This window comes from Falco biarmicus, chromosome 5 (assembly GCF_023638135.1).
Source record: "Falco biarmicus isolate bFalBia1 chromosome 5, bFalBia1.pri, whole genome shotgun sequence".
Taxonomy (NCBI): Eukaryota; Metazoa; Chordata; class Aves; order Falconiformes; family Falconidae; genus Falco; species Falco biarmicus.
The window spans coordinates 30,886,958-30,906,507 of record NC_079292.1 but is presented as its reverse complement, the minus strand read 5'-3'; the positions used below and the strand labels follow the sequence as shown (position 1 = coordinate 30,906,507).

Genomic DNA, 19,550 nt, shown 5'->3' with positions numbered 1-19,550 from the left:
ATGAAGTCAATTAGGATCAACAGATTTATTCTGGTGTAAAATTGAGCAGAAATGACAGCCTGTCCTCTCACCTGAGCTTACCTACCTCTTTCTCGGCAATCTGGCTTTAACTCTGGGGAACTGGTAAATATTATTGAAATGAAAGACAGCCAGTGAACAGGAGTCAATTTTCTCTGGAGCAAGAAAGGTCTGAACAACATGTATTTTTTGCATACAGCTTATCATTTCTGTCTAAGGTTACAGTAAATGCTGCTTACCACAGCGCCCAGTGGTGCAGCATGTTTGTCCAAGATGCTTCCTGGATAGTTTTTGACAGAAGAGTCCAAGAATTCATTGACAGATGAAGACCGAGTAGCAGCAGTAATTCCTCCACCAGGTGACAATCTTTGCTCTTGTAAGAGCCGTGTTCTTGAACCTAGTGTGGGAAAGACACTCCTCAACAAAAATATTCTGAACACCACTTTGCTTCCAGCAAGCAGAAAGGAGTCAGTTATTTGCAGCTAGCATCAGTTGGCTTTTGGCACCGTTTTGGATTCACAAAAGATAAAGTTATAAAGGATATAAACTATGCAGTTCCCCAAAAGCTTTTAAACCTTCTGAGTACTTCACAGATACAGCAAATTTATCCCCCCTGAATAGTAAGGCAAATAAAAGTTATGAAAATGCTAAGAAAACCCCCACCCCTACATTAATGGACTAGGAAGAGGTACTTAACTGTGTGTAAATGAGCTCATTTTGCTACCATTGCTCTGATATACACTACTGTTATGATCTCTAAGCTAATTACAGTTTATGTACTTAGAAATGTTAACCTTCTCAGAGCTCTTAGAATGTGATGGATAGTTGGAGCAGGACAGCTTTTCTTGTTATTTATCTGAATTTCTGTGAAGAGAAATCCAAAGACTTGCACCACTGCTGTATTGCAAGGAATCAAACATGAACATGAGCCAGAAAGCTGAAGACACAACTAACTTCCTTTTTTTTTTTTTCTAAATAGAAAAAAGATCTGCAAACTTGGATTTATCCTGTCTATAAAATGGTATCTAAATATTAAACTAAGCCATAGAAAAATTCTTATAAATATTGGTACATGGCAGTCTGCAGAAATCCAGTCACCAGGAAGGTTTAATTGTGTTGTGTGTCATATCAAAGCACAAGAGGTCACAACCTAAGAAGTCACATATAAAGGTGGTGGATGAAAGGCAGAGAGTGATGCCATCCATATGCCTGTTCATATATTAAATATGGTTAGTTTTTGTAGTATAAGCCTTTATTCAAAAGTTTCAAAAGTCATCAGATGACTTTCAGCATAGCCCTTGTATACTGCTGGTTTGTAGCTGCCAGAAAACCTGCTGTTTATTATAGAGGAGATGGGATTTCAGACTGTTGTTTCAGGCAAACTACTCACTTCAACACTGAGTAAGTATAGAGCCTAACCTTCAGAGGGGCGGAGCTTCACACTGCCAAAACTTCAGTGAGATTTCTGATTTCCACCATCACAAATAATCAGTCTTTGACATAAATGTCCCTTTCTTCATTTGTAAAATACAAATAGCAACACATACTCCACAGGACTGCTGTGAGACATAATTAACAGTTGTAAAGTACTGACTTCCATGGATGGAAGCTGCTAATGCAGTGTTATGAGCTCTGGAATGTATTCTGCTATTAAAAGTTTTTTAAAAGAAGAACTTATCTATTTTCTTCCAGTATTTTTGCTCTATACATGAGCAGAAGATCTTGCACAGCAGTTCATTAAAAAAAGAATTAACAACCTATCATAATCTCACACAACCAATCTTCCCCCTGCTACTATCTTACTTAAAATGTCTATATTAAAGACAACCTTAGGGCAAGTTTTTTAAAATAAATTATTTCACACAGTCCACAAGAAGATATGATCTCTAGAAATAGGATAGTTACATTTATTTAAACACATATAAATGAAACTCTAAATGAATTTAATGGTGCATAGTAAATTTAAGTTACTTTATGAACAGCAGAACTACAAAAATCTAGTACTATTAATGAAGTTTCTGTAACTAGTGACAAGTCACTCACTGAAAGAACTCAGAACTGCTGAGGAATACAAAGTCCTTCAAAGAAACTTCAGATACATACGTATATATCTTCATAAATACCATGATTATATAAAAATATTTTCTCTTTAATCATCCCCTTTTTTCTTCTTTCCTGATAATCTAGTTCAGGTTTGGTGGGTTTCGTTGCCTCTCACGACAAAACTCCTCCATTATTTTAAAGACAAATAAGAAATATTATAGAAAATAAGGCAAAGAAGTCTTCTTTCTCACTTGAAGTAAACATGGAAGCTCTGGAAATGAAAATACGAACTACATAGTTTAAGATTAAATAAGATTCTTCAGAAAGGTCCTCACTGTTGTAGCACTGAGATGCCACAATATGTGTAAAAGCTTTTTTCTTGTCCACTGGGAAATCAGTATTTATTAATTCTTTCAGGATACAAAATTACTTGAAATGATGAAGTGATGAATTTTACACTACCTTTCATTAACATTTTCAGAGATTTTTGCCCTTCCTTCAGCTACTTTTATTTGCAGCCTTCTGAGTCACACCGAAGGTCATGAATTATTGGCTCTGTGTTACTTAGGAAACTGGTTAACCATCCTGTTGCAATGGATCTAACCAAGAGAGCCATAAAACATGGAGGCTCTTGGAGTTAGAGGAGAGAGTTCACATAAATGAGCTTCTTGTTAGTCCATGTTGTAGAATGTCTTCCTGTTGCTTCTTATTTCTTTTTCTCCAGTATTTGAGAGATCATATACTGCTTTCGTCCCTGCTGGTAACCTGCCTTGTCTGGAATAAATTCAAGGGTTATAGTTGAGTTCTCACAATATGTCAAGCTAATCTTAGTTACGCTGCCTCTGACAAGAATAGTCTCCTTTCTTCCTCCACAGGCAACCATAAAACTCTTCTCCCACACCCTTCCCTCCCTGAGACAATTCCATAGCTGCATGATGAGTTTGACCAAGGAATCAATCTGTCAGAAAGTTGTTTGGTGTTGTGTTTTTTTTTTTTTTCTCCTAGGTTGGTTTTTGGATGGAACCATTTCCTGATCCAGAGTAGACATGACTGCACAATCACAGGCATGAGAGCAAGGTGGAAACTAGAAATGCATAGGCAGGAGAGGCAACTTGGGCATGACCACAGCTTGCAGCGGCATGCACTTGGGTTAGCTGGAAGTGATCATGAGGCTCCAGTCTCAGTCATTCAAGTGCTAAAAGGCTTCTCTTAAACACCTTACTAATTATTTGGGTTTACCCTGCAGTAGCGCCAAAAGCATATGGAGTGAAGTTATGAGTTGCACTTCACACACACACTGCTGTCCTGGTTTTCATACACCTCTTCATGCTTTGTGCTGCCTTGGGGAAGAGAATACAGTAAGGTCTCAGTGCCATGCCATTTTCTCATTGCTTAACAGTTTAATTGGCACAAAGCTCTCAACCATAAATACATATCTCACTTGTGGTTCATCTGGAATGACTGGGAAATGCTCAGCCCAAAAACATCCTCAGAAGAGTCAAGAAACTCACTTTCTGCATATTATTGCCTCAGGGCACACAGTGATGTAAAGTACCTGGGTTCCATTAAAGATTGTCCTGGTTTCAGCTGGGACAGAGTGAATTTTCTTCTTAGATTCAGATCCCAGGGAGGAATCAGCACAGGAGACCCATTACAGAGAAGCACAAGGAGGTTTCATAGACAAGTAGTCCCACAGGTTGCATCATTCACAGATTTCAATTCTTGTAACAAGTAAGTAGGAATACTGCACTGATAAAAACAGTAGTAGCATATGCCCAGACACAGACACAGTACCTGCTCCTGCTCTGCTATTCAGGTCCTGAACGCTATCAAAAACTGGAGGTGACTCCAAACCCAGGTATGCCTTTATGAGGAAACTGAGCTCTGTGAATGCCTCATCCAATTCATCTGCAAAAAGGGATATGCATTTCATGGTGGAAAGAAAGGACACGTAATGAAAAAACAAGCTTTCAACAGTACGAAGTTACACAGAAGTCTGACACAGAAATGCATTCTTAACTTATTAAGATCAACTCTTCGGGAGAAAAATCTTCATAAATAGCACATTCAAGAAAATAATCTGAAATTCATCTCGGTTTCTGCACTCACCCAAATATTCTTCTTCTGCAATTTGGATTACTGTTTTATTTAATCCTATATTTAAATTGTAAGCTCCATATGCCCTTGACAATAAGTACAAATACATATTTTATACCCCAATTATATATTTCACCACCACTGTGATGAACCACAAAAATTACCTCAACAAAAGGGCAGACACAGAATGAGCTAGAAAAGGGTTCTTCTCTACCACCTGCTACCCTCGATTCCTAAATATCAAGAACAAACATTTATTTTAATGAAGTATCTACCACCTTCGCATTCCTTGTTTCAGGCTGGGGGACTTGAGCAAGTTACTAAGCAGAAGAGTCCTACATGGAAAAGCTTTGCAGCAGCCTCTTCTTTACAGTGAAATGTTGTCAGACTGAACATTGGCTGTCATTTCAACCCTTCAAAACAGCCTACCCTGCCCAGAGATAATTAGGTCTGTTAGATCAAAAGCACCTCTGAACTCTGGCCAGAAACCCAACAGACAATTAGCACTGATCAGTTTAATACTCTCATAGGAGACAATACTTAACAAGTGTGCTATTGAGTTCAATAGTTGGTTTGCTTTCTAGATGTGTTTAAACACAACTTGGGCATAGCACAGTAATTCAGCCCTGACAGATCTCCAGAGCTTTTGGATTCCTGGGATAAGAATTAATGGGGAAAATCAATTAAGGGATAAAGTGTTGTGCTGAACATCAAACCACTTGTCATCCTTAGTTCAGTATTTGCCAATGGTTTTGTTTGCATAGCAGTTTCAGTCCATCTACAGGTGTGACATTAGAAGTCAGGCGCAGAGTATGAAAGAGATTAATTTACCTGTGTCGACTACTGCATCAAAGTATCCTGGAAAATCTTGACCTATTTTGATGTACATGTCCACTCTGGAGATTGCCTCTTCAATCTCTGGCCTGCTGAATAATCCTTTCCTCCGCAGATGTCCCTCATATTTTTGTTTGTTCATTGGTACTAACAGGATATATCTGGGTTTAAAGTAGGTATTTTTCAAGCTACGCACACCCTTTAAAATTAAGCAGAAAAATGCAATGTTTTGTTCCTGAAACTGAGTGCTTATTGAACTTGTAGCTGAGTCTAGGATAACTGTATTTATCACAGATTACTGTGAAAGCAGTACTGGAAGGGTTTCAGATCTACAGGTCTCAAGATCTAGTATCCAACTTTAAAAAACAGGCAAGTTCAAGGTGAAGTGCTCTAAAGCTACATGTGGAAAGCATTATAAGATTAGTATAGCTTTATTCTAAACATACTTTTGAAAGAATACTTCCAGTTAAACTCCAAAGTGATTTAAAGTATCATGCTTCTTACAACCACCAGTTAATGGCTTTTCCTTCTTTTCCATCCTTTCTATTCCATCAGGACCTAGTTATTCTAATTGTGCATATCACTGACTCACACTACTGTACCAACACACAGCACAACTTATCTGCATCACCACCTTGGCCCTTAGCTTTCTGCTATGAATAAACTGACATTTTTCTCCTCTGCTGGTATATTTTTCTAAGTGAAAGCATGCAGCTTCATCAAGATACAGGCATATTTAATTTGCTGAAGCCGCTTGCAACGTTACCTCCTCCCAAAACTGGGTATAACTACAACTCCACAGCAGAGATATGATGTGCACATTCTTCATCTGTTACACTATAGTCAGCCATCTTAACTTGAACCATTTTTATCAGAAATAAGCTATATTGAAAAGGACTTGTAGTATAGCAGAGTAGGAAACATTTACATGTGCCTTGCATCAACTTTGCTGTAAGGACAGTGGCTCCAATTGGCACTAGCTGACAGCTGAGGACTGCAAACACCTATAATCATTTCAGCTAGATCTGGAAAAGGAGACCTGTCTGCATGCTAGGACTTAAACACAAGGTTTTATTAAATAACGTAGGTAATGGTACAAATTCTGAATTTCTGATAGCTCTCCTTTGCACCAACTCATTCTTTGAAGAATCATTTGTCTCTCCCTCTATCTACATATAAAACAGAATACTGTAACCATGTAGCCCTGCAATATGGTATTGCCATTGCCATAAGATTTGTACTGAGTTTTCAATACCTGAGGAGTGAGGCTTGTCCTGTTTGCTCTGATCTTTTTTCCAAGACTGTAACTTTGTTTTACTTGGTTCAGCTGTGACAGCAATTTCTCTTGTTGACTAGGTGCCTATATGTAATTGTTTTACTTCTGTTTATCTTTGCGTGGTACAACTATAGTTTTATATGGGTAGCAGTAACAAGCAGTTGTTCCAGGTACAATGAGATGTTTGTGACTCAACATATAGTGTTTATAAATACAAGTCTGGCATGATAGCAAAAACTTCAAGCAGAAAAAAATGTACAGGACTACACACATGGGATGATAACAGATGGGGCACAGTCTTGACACTAGACACCTCACAACTATAAACATCTCAATAATGGTCAGTTAAAAACCAAAGGCCTGGAGCTGGACAAAGCAGGTTTTGGGAGCAACAAGAAGAAATAGTATCTAGCATACATAAAGGGCACCATATATAATGAATTCTTGTATCAGAAACTGTGTGGCCAGCAGGACCAGGGGGAAAGCACTGACCTTAGACCTCAAAGGAGCAGTGAAAGGGTGAGCATAATACCAGCAAAACAGATAGAAAGTAAGAAGCATGCATCACAATTTTAACTGTATTATTATTATTATTATAATTGTTAATAACAATAATTTCTCAGTATAGAAGTACTCTAAATGCATTATTATTCTTCCTTTTTCTGTAAAAATTAGATCTAGACTAATGATTACTCTTAAATTAGACAGTTAAGATTTCCATCACACTAACAATAAATTATTTGCTTTACTTTTATGTATATGGTAATATATACAAAAATTATCATTCTGAGTATTTAATGATCACTGTGGGGAAAAAACCCCAACCAACAAACTACCCCAAAACAGGCCAACATCCATTGTAGTATCTGCTGATGAACAAATTATCCAAAGCTAAGTGAGACCACGCACATTATTGCATTGTGGGAAACTTTGTTTTCACTGAGGCATGATACATCTTCTTCGCTGAAGTGGGTAGGAACAGAGAGGGACTAACGTCAAAACTGAGCACTGCTCATAACTTCATCAGTACTTACCCTCACATCCTGAGGTTTTCCCAGAATAACTCTAAAATATAGTCAAATACAAGTAAAATAATGCAAAACCCAGTAACAAGCTGAACACTTAAGAGATTCATTTTTCCAGGTTACACCATTCTAAATATTGAACAGTACTTTGATCCATTCTAAAAATTTCAGGGGGGGATTCTGGGGAAAATCCTATTTGTTTTGGTGAAAACTAAAGGGGAGAATTTTGGGCACAGAAATCTTTTCATCCAGCTGTATGACCACCTACTTTCAGCTAGGCATGTAATTATTCAGAGATTGTAAAACCAGCAGAAAGGAGACCCACATTCCAGCCTAGTAACACCTTCCTCATCTGAAGCTGCACCATGAATGAGTTCTCTTTCTGATCAAGAAATAATGTAACAGATTATTTGTGTGTCCCAGAACTCACCAATAGTCTGGGATGAGCAGGGAGCAGAAAAAACCGAAGAGATACAGAAAGTGTCTGGTGTGCCAAATAAATTTGTTGTACAGCGACAATAGGATGTGACTACCTAATAAGAAATAAAGAGAGTAAAAGGAAAGTAACCTTAAAATAAAGAATGGGAGAATACAGGAGTTGACAGTTTGAAACCAAAGATATATTTGGGAAATAATTAAAAAAAAAGAGTAAAGTTTGAGTTTCCTGAATTTGTATATGACATCAAGAAAGATTGAAGGACTACCTGACTTGAAGACATCCATTCATTTAACATAGCTAAAGCACTTCAATTTCTTCAGTTACAGTGCGGGGTTATAGAAAAGCTGTGACTAATATTGTATTCTACCTCTTTTGACTCCACAGCCTGAATGAGAGGATAACCAGCAACAAGTGCAATAATGGCCTTTGGTAGGAGACAAGGTGTATTTATATTTCTGGAAGCATAATGAGAAATATTAGCCACTCTGCCGCTATACCCTTGGTTGGAACATGCTCTACAGGTATTGGTGGCTACACAAGCAAAGGAAAAGCACTGCAAACGCACTTACTCAAACACCTAACTGCGTGTCAGAATTGCAGCAGCCTCACTAACTGGTAGTGTAGAGTCAGCAAGATTTAACTTTTAAAATTTGTGTCAGTCTCCTTTATCAGTGAAAGATATACTCTAGATTAAAGGGAATGAACAGCTCTAAATTTTCACTCTTGGCCCACAGACCATAATTAAAATTTCTTCTAATAGTGCTAAATCACTTTTGTTATGAGCCTCACAGAAGATAATGGACTTCGATAACTTCTATTCAGATACATAACTCACTATTATTGTTTCTCATCTGCTAGCAGAGTCCACAGTAATGCAAGACTATGCATAATTACTATGTGATCTTGAAACTTCAGTGACAAAGGAGTTTCTCTAGCTGTCTGTTCATGACAACAGCTTTGGTAATACCCAGTAAAAGTTATGGTCACTGCCTATGTTGCTGGGTTAACCTCCTTATGAATAAACATGATGTTCCATTAAGTTCTTTCTCCTAAATTATTCTGTAACACATCTACTTTGTGAAGAACTGACGGCTTCAAAAGGCACCCCATTCCATCATACTTAATCTTCTCCTATTTTTCCTCTCTTGTAAATTTAGGGTCTGCCTGGCAAAGACAACTAACACACTCAAAGCCTATTGCAATCAGTGGAGACTGAGGATCTCCTACTTTTCTTTTTTTATCTCTATTTCTTTTCCCCATCTACCATGGAGTATAGTAATGTCTGTTAACTTGTAGTAATCTCCCAGAGGTATAGCTGAGCCCTACAAACACAGTGAAACCCAGCAACACTCAGGATCCCATTCTGGACACTCTACAGGCTCCCAGTTTTGAGGCTTACATAGATGGAATTTATATTGTAGAAAGGATTTGGAAGGAAAAGTAGCATACTTTTCCTTTTTGTCACCTCAACCCCCAGCTAGTAAATCTTGATCTAAGATAATGAGAAGTACATAATTAGAAAATTAGCTAAAAACTTATTCTTTGGGGATTCCAATAGCTAGGTTTTGACACTTCGTTTGTGACCTAGCTCCTTAACGCAGCATGACTTCTGAGATTCTCCCATCTATGCACATGCACCTTAAAAATCTCAGAGAGGATAAAATAACCCCTCAAAGAGATTGCATCTTTTAATAGTTCTGCCCAAAATACTGCCTCAGGCCTGCATGCATCCTCCATTGCTTCATCAGCAAAGGAGAAACATGGCATTCTTTTAGGGGTGATCAGTAGGTGTGCAGCTCTGCTTTAGTCCCACTATAAGCTGCAGATGGGTGGAAAGCACATGGTTGAAAAGCTGAGGATACTGTAATGGAAAGTACCAGTGATGTGAGGAGATGAGGCCACTGATGATTAAGAAAACAGGCAAGGAAATTTTAAGAAACCAGCAGAAGGATCCTAAATGTGGGTATCTATAAAGGGAGTGGCGTGGTTTACATACAGACAGTGTAGAACTACTTGACGCAGGTAGCGGAGTTAAAAATACAGTTCATCTGACCTCCAGTGACAGTAATGCAGCCCACACAACTAGTGCAAATGTGTCATCAGCAGCTGCAGGCTGGGGCAGAAGGCCATAGGATGTCTCTTGTGTCACTAAGTGGCTATGTCTGGGCAGCTGAAACAAACCTTAGTCAAACCGCATGAATTCCTCTGCAGGACAGTTCTCACAGAATGACTTATAAAAAATGATCAGGCAATAAATAATCCTTACCTCTATTTCTAAGTGAACACAGGTTGCAAGACCCTCTCTGGCAATTGATTCTACAGTGTCTCTTCCGAGTCCATAGTAATAACTGCTGTATTTATATGTTGCTATAAACTTCCCCTGAAATTCAAAACAGCAAGTGTAATGACAAAGAAATATTTTAACGGAAACAACTTCCTTAAAGGAGCATATTCACTCTGGACTTCCTTGCTTTCTCTCCCTACAAAGTTTCTCCCTGCCTAAATCATCAATGATAATGAGGCCAATGGGAGCACAAAATGTGCAGAGAAGAGTACATAGTCAGTCCTGCAGGGTACAGGCTTGTACATTGTTCATGGATAATAAAACACCAGTGTCTTGAAAACAAGCTGCTGACAGGTTACAGCTTTCATTGGTTATTCATTCACACTGTAAAGAAAGCAAGATCTAAAGCAAGGGGTATCTTTCTTTTGACATTACATCAAACCATATGGCCATGCCATATAAAATAGAAGATGCCAAAGAAAAGAGAGGACAGAAACAAATCCGCAAGGAGAATGTATAATTGGCCAAGAAATTTCAAAGTTAAAACCTGACAGCTGAAACTCTGGTTCCCAGTAGCATGTCTAGAGAGATGTAAGCAGATTATATTATTTTAAAATTAAACTACTTGATTACTGAGAGTTATCATTAAAAACCAAATCAGTTGCTTAAGACTGTGTTGGCTCCCCCATTTGTATATGTACAAATAATGAGCTGTGTTGTGGCTTTTCAAGCCAAAGTTTTACTGCAGGCAGCAAAAGGCATCAGAAACAGTAGCTGGAGGCACATTGCCTTCAGAGAGAAACACAATGCCTTTAGGGTGAATTTGCTAAACTTTAAAAGACTGTATTCCCTGCAGGGTTGCTGGAAGATTTTGGGGAAAAATAAAAAAGAAAGAAGATTTAAAAAAAAAAAAAAGAAAAAAAGATGCCAGCTTTTTCAAGAGTTTTTCTTTCCAGTACACACACTCTATATATTTGCATATAGAAATAAATTTCTATATTATACTACTGTTTAAAGTTTTCTACTGATCATTATGCCCATTTAATGGTTTCTATACATTCACACAAAAGAAAAGACAGCACAAATATACAATATATTTGTGGTTTCTGTCTATGAACTACAGCCACATAACTGTGAGTGAATAAGCATGCACACACAGACACAAACAATATTAAAAAAAAATCAGACCTGGACAGAAAAGTTGAGTTCACTCTGGATGTAGGAAATAGGCCTACTAGGTTACCAGTCAGATACTTACTGTGTTCACCATTTTTTCAAATGCTTCTTGAGAAATGAAATAGTAATCAAGTCTGTTTTCTTCACCAAAGTAAGCTGTCCTGGTAGTGTGACAGGGTCTGGAAGATATATGGTATAATCAAGAAATAACCTGTTTTCAATCATAGAAGCAGCTATGGAATAGGAGAGGGGGAAAGGGAAAATACTGCAAATCACTTTATTTTTAAGAAGAAATATGAGAAATATAAAGGGGTGCAAATCATACCACTAATCCTGCATATTTGAAAGATTAACCCATAAATAAAATAAAAAAAATTTAAACGTAACATTACATTTTGGCTATAAATCCCCACCAACCCAGGATAGCCTGAACTGAAGCTGTCACAGCACCCTGTAAGACAGAAATGATGAAACCATTTTTTTTCCAGTTATGTCAGCTTGTGGATGATATAAAGTAGAATCCTAAATACAGAAAAGGAGACTAGGAATTAGGCTGAACTGTGGGGTCAAGGAAGAGATATAAAGACCAATCTTTAAATAGACCCCTAACAGTAAGGGGAGAAACAATCCTGAAACTAGGGAGATAAGTGGGATACGAGGCAGGAAAAGTAATTGCCTGCCACCACTTGGAGAACAGGATAAACCTCAGATACATGAGCTTACTACCAGCATGAAACACTAAAAAACCCAACCCCCAAACAGAACCACAAAACCTCAGCTAAGGCAATGCATGTAGCAATTCTAGACTAAAGTATGCAGTGGCTCGTGTTCTGCTTCAGGAAATCATATTTTTGCTTCTTGTTTCTGCTTTGGTTTTGTTTTTCATTTTTACATATCCTGTAGGATAAGAGGAACAAAAGTACAAGGTAGAGCTTTGGCATTGATTCACACTGACATTTTAACTCTTTGACTTCTGATGCACTGGCCTGGAAAATATGGCAAAATACATACCGCATACTAGTATAACACCTGCCAGGCCATTTTTCATTTATTCAAGGTAGCTGAGTTATAAACCATTAAGAAGTTTAGTCTACAATGCAGAGCTTGACAGAACTTAACTGTCATGGCATTAGATGGTGCCACTTTTTTTATCAGCAAGCTGTGGCAAATGAGAAAAGCGTGCTACACATGGACTCTGTAAAATTTCACTTCAAAGGCTTGATTTTCTTTAAGATACTATGAGTGCATCCGGCTTTAAAGGTCATTCCTTAGCACTAGCCAGATGGTTTGAGGGTCCAATTTAACTTTATTTTTTGAAACACTTTTAAACATTACAACCCTTTTTAATTGCAAGGCCATGTTTACATTCAAACTGCCAGAGTGTCTTGCATGAAATACATTTTTAATGAGTGGAATGTTTGAAATTTAAAAGTGTAAGCCATAAAATTGCTTAAATCTCCACTGAATAATTAAAATACAACTTTGCTTTATGGTTGCAATTTTCTGCTCTGTTAAGATTCTGTCTCTTTCCCTTCCCCCCCCCCCCCCCCCCCCCCGCATAAAACTTCTAGGAAATAAAATACACAGTATAAAAACAATGGTCTTAAAAAAAACACATAGTGCTTGGAAAGTTTCAATTGGCATTCAATTAGCTTGCAATTTCCAATCTTTCAAAACATAGTAGCTGTTTTAAAGGAAGGTAAAAAGTCATTTTTCCAGTCACATAACCTTCACAGATCTTTTCTTAAAATGTCCTTTCAACTTGCCAGTTTAATGATCTAATCCAGCAAGTGGCTATAATCTGTGTACAGAGCAGGCAGAAATACAAATAGGCTCTTTCACCATGGTATATTAAATTAGAGGTGTATTAAATTAAGAGTAGAGGCTACCACTAGACATCACACTGACATGCAGAATATGGTCCTGCGATGCTAAGAACTCTGAGGAGTCATTCTCACATATGCACATATGTGCCCATGGTCCCTTTCTTACAACTCACCACTTCAATACCCAAGAGTGCCCAAATAGAACTGGGGCGTCCTATTGCGGCAGACACTATACATGTGAAACTATGGGCAAAGTCTCGTTTAAAATGAATGGATAAATTAGTGTAATAAAAAAAAGAGACAATAGAGGAGAGATAATATAACAGGAATATAGACCAGTGCCAAATGGCATGTGCTATAGGACCTATGAAAGTCAGGTACTGTGAGGAATGGAATGGGTGGACAAGAACAGCTTGCACCGCCTAGTTCTAGGCACCAGATAGTGGTGATCTAACTTAGCCAGACTTTCCATCTACTGTGCACTGAAAATAGGTAGGTACCTCGTGGAACTGATTCACAAAGGCTGAGTCTCCCTTGGAAAGAGAGAGTTTCCCTCCACTAAATACACAGGCAGCCCAAGGCGGTAAGGATCATAATTCAGGTCTTCCAGATAGGGAGAATTAGTTCTCGCAGCAGGTGGTGAAGTCTGAAAGGTGCCATTTGCTTTGATAACACTACTCACAGGATAATAAACTGGTCCAGCAATTGCACTTGCTTCCTTTCGTAGCTTCTGGATGCAGTCTGCACATGCATGCTAATGTTTTATATGCAGGTACATTACAAAAATTAAGAGAAATGCATACATATCTAAACAGATGCTTAGGTTGAGTGGCATTAGTGAGCATAGATAGAACAGATCAATAAAAGAAGCACTAAACGACACATTTTTGTTTGCTGTTCACCTTTGAAAAGAACATGATAATTTAAATAGCTTTTCTTTTAAGGAAGTATTTGATGACTTCAGGCAATCAAGCCCTGTGAAGAGATAAAATGCACAGCAATGAACATTTATTGGCTGTCTTTAACTTTTAACTTCTTTAAAAACAACAACAACCAGCAGCAATTCTAGCCTTGATCACTTGATGTTCTTTTAAACTTACGGAGTAAACTTACCCGTATCTGAAGAAATTGCTGAACTGTCTGCAGATCTTATGAGTAAGCTCTCTCTTACCACAGGCTAGAGGGCCAACTAATACCAGCATGGGGTAGGGAGCATCAAGACTGGGTAAAGTGCTACAAGAAAGGAAAACAAGCAGCCATTACATTACCTACAAATGAAGTCTTCAGCAACTTTGTATAAGGTTTCTGCAGAGATTTTATCGTTATTTCAACTAATCTCACCTGTCTATCACACTATTCACATTGTTCACAGTGTAGACAAAAATCAGGGGAAGCATGTGCTCAGTTTGATATGCTCTAAACATAAAAATAGCACAAAATACTACACTAAAGACCCCTGGGTCTCTTTTGCAAAAAGAATAATGTTATGTCTACTATAATCTTTTCTGATTTATAGCCTTTTCTGAAGCTCCCTCTGCAGTTACAGTGTTGCTGGGATTTGTTTAAGAGTTTTCCAAGTCTATTGCAAAGATGTTAATATTTTAATGATCAGGATAATAAGCCTACTATGAACCTGGACTCAATCCTACAAACCTTTACAGACTCCTGCATGTAATCTTGCTGACTTCTGTGGCCTTGTCAGATGAAGGTGACAAATTTGTAAAGAACTCTTCAATTCAATACAGTAAGAAAATCTAAAAGTGTTTAAAATCCACTGAACACAAATAACACTACAATAAAAGAATCCTAAGTGTTGCAAAAATACAAAGCCCTCCATTTTCTCCATGCTGAGCAAATGGTTAGATCCTCAGACTTCCACTTCCTGCTGTAAATACTAGAATTACTAGCATTTCTGCACTTTTAAGTGTCCAGCAACTTATTTAGACAGCTAAAAATGGAATGCAACTTTGGATTCTCATTTTTAGATCTCAGCTAGATCTTAAGATTATGCCACTTGAAAATATGTCAGAAATAGTTGAAATAATTTCAAACCCACTTATTTTTACCTAATGAAATAGCTTTAACTAAACTTAATCTATGTGCCTTTAACTTCCATTTAATGTGATTTAAAACAGGTGAACACAAATACTTGAAAACAGAGTATATTTCTTTTACCTTACAAGTAACTAACTCCTTAAGAAGTAATGATAACCAATACAAGCATGGAGGAAAAAGATTTCAAATGGCTTTACTCCTGTTTTACGTTCAGCAAACCAGCTCTATTATCTACCAGACTATATGTATGTAATGGGACTTGATGCTTCAGAAGCGCTAAGATGATAATGCAATTCAGTCTTCTAATTCTCCTGTGGAATACTATCTTCACAGAAGAAATAACAGATACACCTAACAAATTAAGAGACTGGCTGGAGTCTGTACATATGTGCTGTTACTAAACTCTGAAATGAACCCGGTTCAGCATTTCATCCACTAGACCACTTCAAAGCAAGGCAGTAGCTGAACCCTTGGGAGATTTAAGGATTTTTTACTTACTGTTCCAATCGATGACATTTACAAAATATTACACAACATTAGCACAATAAGCTTATTAGAACAATACATTAAAAATACTAGAGAAGGTAAAAATAAATTTTAAAAATCCTTATCTGAATCTGTCAGGTTGTGACATTCCATTCGATACAAGAAATGTCTTTCTCCTCTCTTGATTATTTGAGCTGTTCAGACTCTTTCTCTTTTCTGACATTTGTGGTAAGGAAAAGACCAGTTTAAGACATGACCCCAGGAGGTTATTAATGCCAGTTGTGGATTATTATAAATGAATGCGCATTATTACAAATAAACCATTCCAAATACGGGAATTCCAGGAAACATGTTTAGTGATTAGAGATCCAAAATTTATCAAGACATAGAAGAAAGGTACTTATTCTTGCTCAAGGCCATGCCCTTCATGAATAATGATGTCAAGGCAGGTCTGTGAAGACAGAACCCTTATCTTCAACATAGGTTTAATATATTCATTCTCCATGCACAGAACCTGTTACATGCTTGCAAATTGCAGAATTCCTCTGTAATATTTTCTTTTACAAGGAAGTGTTATATCCAGTAATGATATGGTATACCATTACTTGACATGATCATACTCAGAATTCAAATTCTTTTAAATAAATTTCCATTGCTCAAGTCCCTCACATCCTCAAATTCCTTCAATTTATTATTTCATCAGAAGAACATGGAGAACACTTCCATACTACTGTCCTTCATTACATCACTACTTACTGGTTCTCAAAAGATAAACTAAAGGTTTTGGTTTTCCTACAACTTGTAAGCAGTATCTTGTAAAGAGTTCTTGGCTCATTTAATTTCAACTTTCTTTGTCTTTGGCAGGTACAGTAATACAGTGCTGTGCAAGATTAATAGATTTCAAGGCCAGAAGGGACCACTGTGATCATCTAAGTCAGACTCCCTTCATCACACTGGCTACAGGATTTCCCCGAGTTAGTTCTTCTTTCAAGCTTGATACCTGGGGTTCCATTGGAACATATTTTAATTAAAAATGTTCCAGTTGCAGAGAATTCTTGGTACACTTGGTAAATTGTTCCAATGGTTAATTACTGTCATTATCAAAAATAATCATGCTCTATTTCTTCTCTGAATTAATTTATCAATAGCCAGATACCAAGTCTCATCATGTACTTGCCCAATAGACCGAAGAAGTTTTTATTATGTTATTAAATTTCTACTTCCGATGTAGCAGTTCTAACTACGAACATGCTACCTTTTTAAATATCACATGCATTTCTAGTAGGGGAAATATACACATAATATTGCTCAGTGGTGTGTTACCATGTAATTAAAGATAGAATCATAAGGCACACAGAGAAAGAGAATGGCATAAGCAGTTTAATGCTAATGTTTTCTGACTGCAGAGTATGCAACAGTGTAACTTTTTTGCTTTGTTTTCAGGTTTTATTTTTAAGAGAGATATTAATAAATGAGAATTAATTAGAATCACATCTAAAAAGATAGATGCAAATTAACTGTACCAATCTGGTTCCAATAAGCATTTTATAGTGTCAAGAATGTAACACACCATCATTAGGAAGATTTCATTAATGACTGTGTTGTGTGCTTTCCAGCTGAGCATGGGCAAACATTCAAAGAATCATTAACAATTTTGGTCAGTACCATAAATGCTGATCTGCATGTTTATATATTTGTGTATATGATACCTCTGACAGAAGACAGAATTGTTTCTTTCCAGCAATGAAGATACACATACACAACCCAGTACACAAATATATAAATAGAGCCTATGTCTGCATTGGAAGAAATCCATGACTTTAGGTAAAACTATGGTGCTTTTTATTTTTTTTTTTTTAAGAAATCTCCAACCCTGCAATACAATAAATAAATCTTTGGGTTTTTTTTTTTTTGTTGTTGTTGTTAATAGGCTGTTAAGAGTTCTCAGAGCTATCATCACACTGGGACTGCTCCTGTCTTTCATCAGCAGTCCCAGAAAACATAAGATTCACAATAAAGATATCCTAAAAATAAAAATGTCTGAGTTACTAAATCATGGATCTTAAATCAGGTTAATCAGTTATGAATTAAAATGTCCCAAATGGTGCTAAAACAAGGTGTGGGGCACAGAAGTTGATCTCAGTGCCCATTGTAGCCAATGTAATTATAAACCATGTATATTTCATAGTATCTTTCATCACAGTATGTCAAAGTATTCATCATGGAAATATCATAACACATCTGCAGAGCAGCAAAGTATGGCCTTTTCCATTTTCTAGATGAGAAATGAGACTGAGAGAAGTTACCTGGTATGGCAATGGCAACACTAGAGAAAGAGATTTGCTGCTCCCTTCTGTGCTTTAAGTAGTGGTCAGCATCATCTCTTCCCAAAGGTGGAAGTAGCTGGACTTCCCTAAGTACAAACTTGAAATTTCACCTTACGAATATAAAATGTGTCTCAAAGCCACAAAACAATTTTGTTCACAATGGGATGCCAATAGGGTGAAGAGAAAGAATAAGTAGAATAGGAAGAAAGTATGTTTTACAGCTCTTTTCTGCCTCTAGAGATTTTTAAATTGCCTTTGGGTATTGATAGAAATTTGGCATCTTTCATTTACGGTGTAAACGGCCATCTGTTTCAACAGATTGTTTAAAAAAAATGGAGCTGTGGACAATCTGTCTCAGACTTTAGAGGTGGAACTAACTTCGTTTAATAATCAATTTCGACCAAATAAGATTTGCCTAATTTCCAGACTGCTAACAGAACGTTATAGAACTTCTCTTTCCTAGATTAATTTAGAGGTGGGAGAGGGACAGAAGAATGTCCTTCTAAATATGACAACATATTCTGCTTTGCTTGAGTGCCACCCTCAGAAGTAAATGTGAAGTGGAGGTAAGCTTACCTGTCAAAGATTCTCTGGGGCTGCAGCATGCTATACATAACGTGAGTCATATGATCTTTAGCAGCAACAACTTCTGGAGGAGGATCGTATTTATTCACAGCAGCAACCTGCTTCCACAGTATGGGGGAAAAAGAAAGAAGAGCAGTGATGTAATTTTTTCCAGCTGCAATATGCCTCGCAGATCACTATGAATAACAATGGCTTTATATTTATGAGGGTCAGTCTTTGTGTTTGACTTGTCTGTGGGTACTCTACTACCTAAATCTTTTCAGGAGATTTAAGCACAATGTGATAAATGGATGGAAGGCAGCCATATGTAGCTCACCATCTTTAATATAATCAACCTTCTACTGGAAAGAAAACAGGATGCCACACAAGACACAAAGTAATTCTGCTTAGGTTTTAATTATCCATTAGTTTGCACCCTCTAAGTGCTTGTGGAAGATGCTGAACTAAAATCCTTAGGGACTGAAACCATTAATTTTTTTGTCAGAAGAGGAACAGAGTGGGCATTAACCAAGTAAGCAAACTGCCATTTTCACTTGACAATGCATTTCTGCCTTTTCTGCAAGGAGGATTGCTCAAACTCCAAGAATTTGTTTCCTCCATCCATTCTGTTGAAAGCTCTATTGAGGATACTGATGGCTAATGAGTTGTATATATTTTGGTATTATTAATGCTATCCACTCAGAAACAGGTTAAGAACTACTGAGTCATTTCATGTAAACCATCAAACATCAGCTAGCCGACACTGCTGCAAAATCCTGCTGTAACTTTTTATGACAGCCATGCCTGTATGAGCAAGCAGTATGGTGCAATAGGAGTGGATCTTAAAAACAAACCAAAAACCCTCAGGGCCCAATGTTCACACTGTTTGGGGGGAACTAGGGGAAGGGAGTTCATTTCACTCCAGCTCTTGTTTGGTCCTTTGGTCTGAATTAGGGGCTAGGAGCACATTAGGTGCATCCTGGTGCATGTCATCTGGTTAAGGTGTCCTAAAGAAGTCTAGTTCATCTATCACAAGATTATTCCACAATAAGAATCAAGCACAGCAAGTAGGTAACTAGCAGTTTCATTTCAAAACTACA

General features: G+C 37.4%; 1 protein-coding gene across 1 annotated transcript in view; it reads right to left on the bottom strand.

Annotated features, from left to right (window-relative positions):
• LRGUK (leucine rich repeats and guanylate kinase domain containing) overlaps positions 1-19,550 on the bottom strand; it is a 41,465-nt gene that overhangs the window by 5,704 nt on the left and 16,211 nt on the right. The window contains exons 10-16 of the mRNA XM_056341740.1: positions 18,463-18,569; positions 14,132-14,251; positions 11,275-11,371; positions 9,999-10,112; positions 4,990-5,191; positions 3,856-3,969; positions 258-415 (exon numbers count right to left, since the gene is read on the bottom strand). Coding sequence (XP_056197715.1) covers positions 258-415; positions 3,856-3,969; positions 4,990-5,191; positions 9,999-10,112; positions 11,275-11,371; positions 14,132-14,251; positions 18,463-18,569 — 912 coding nt within the window. The remainder of the gene's footprint in view (positions 1-257; positions 416-3,855; positions 3,970-4,989; positions 5,192-9,998; positions 10,113-11,274; positions 11,372-14,131; positions 14,252-18,462; positions 18,570-19,550) is intronic.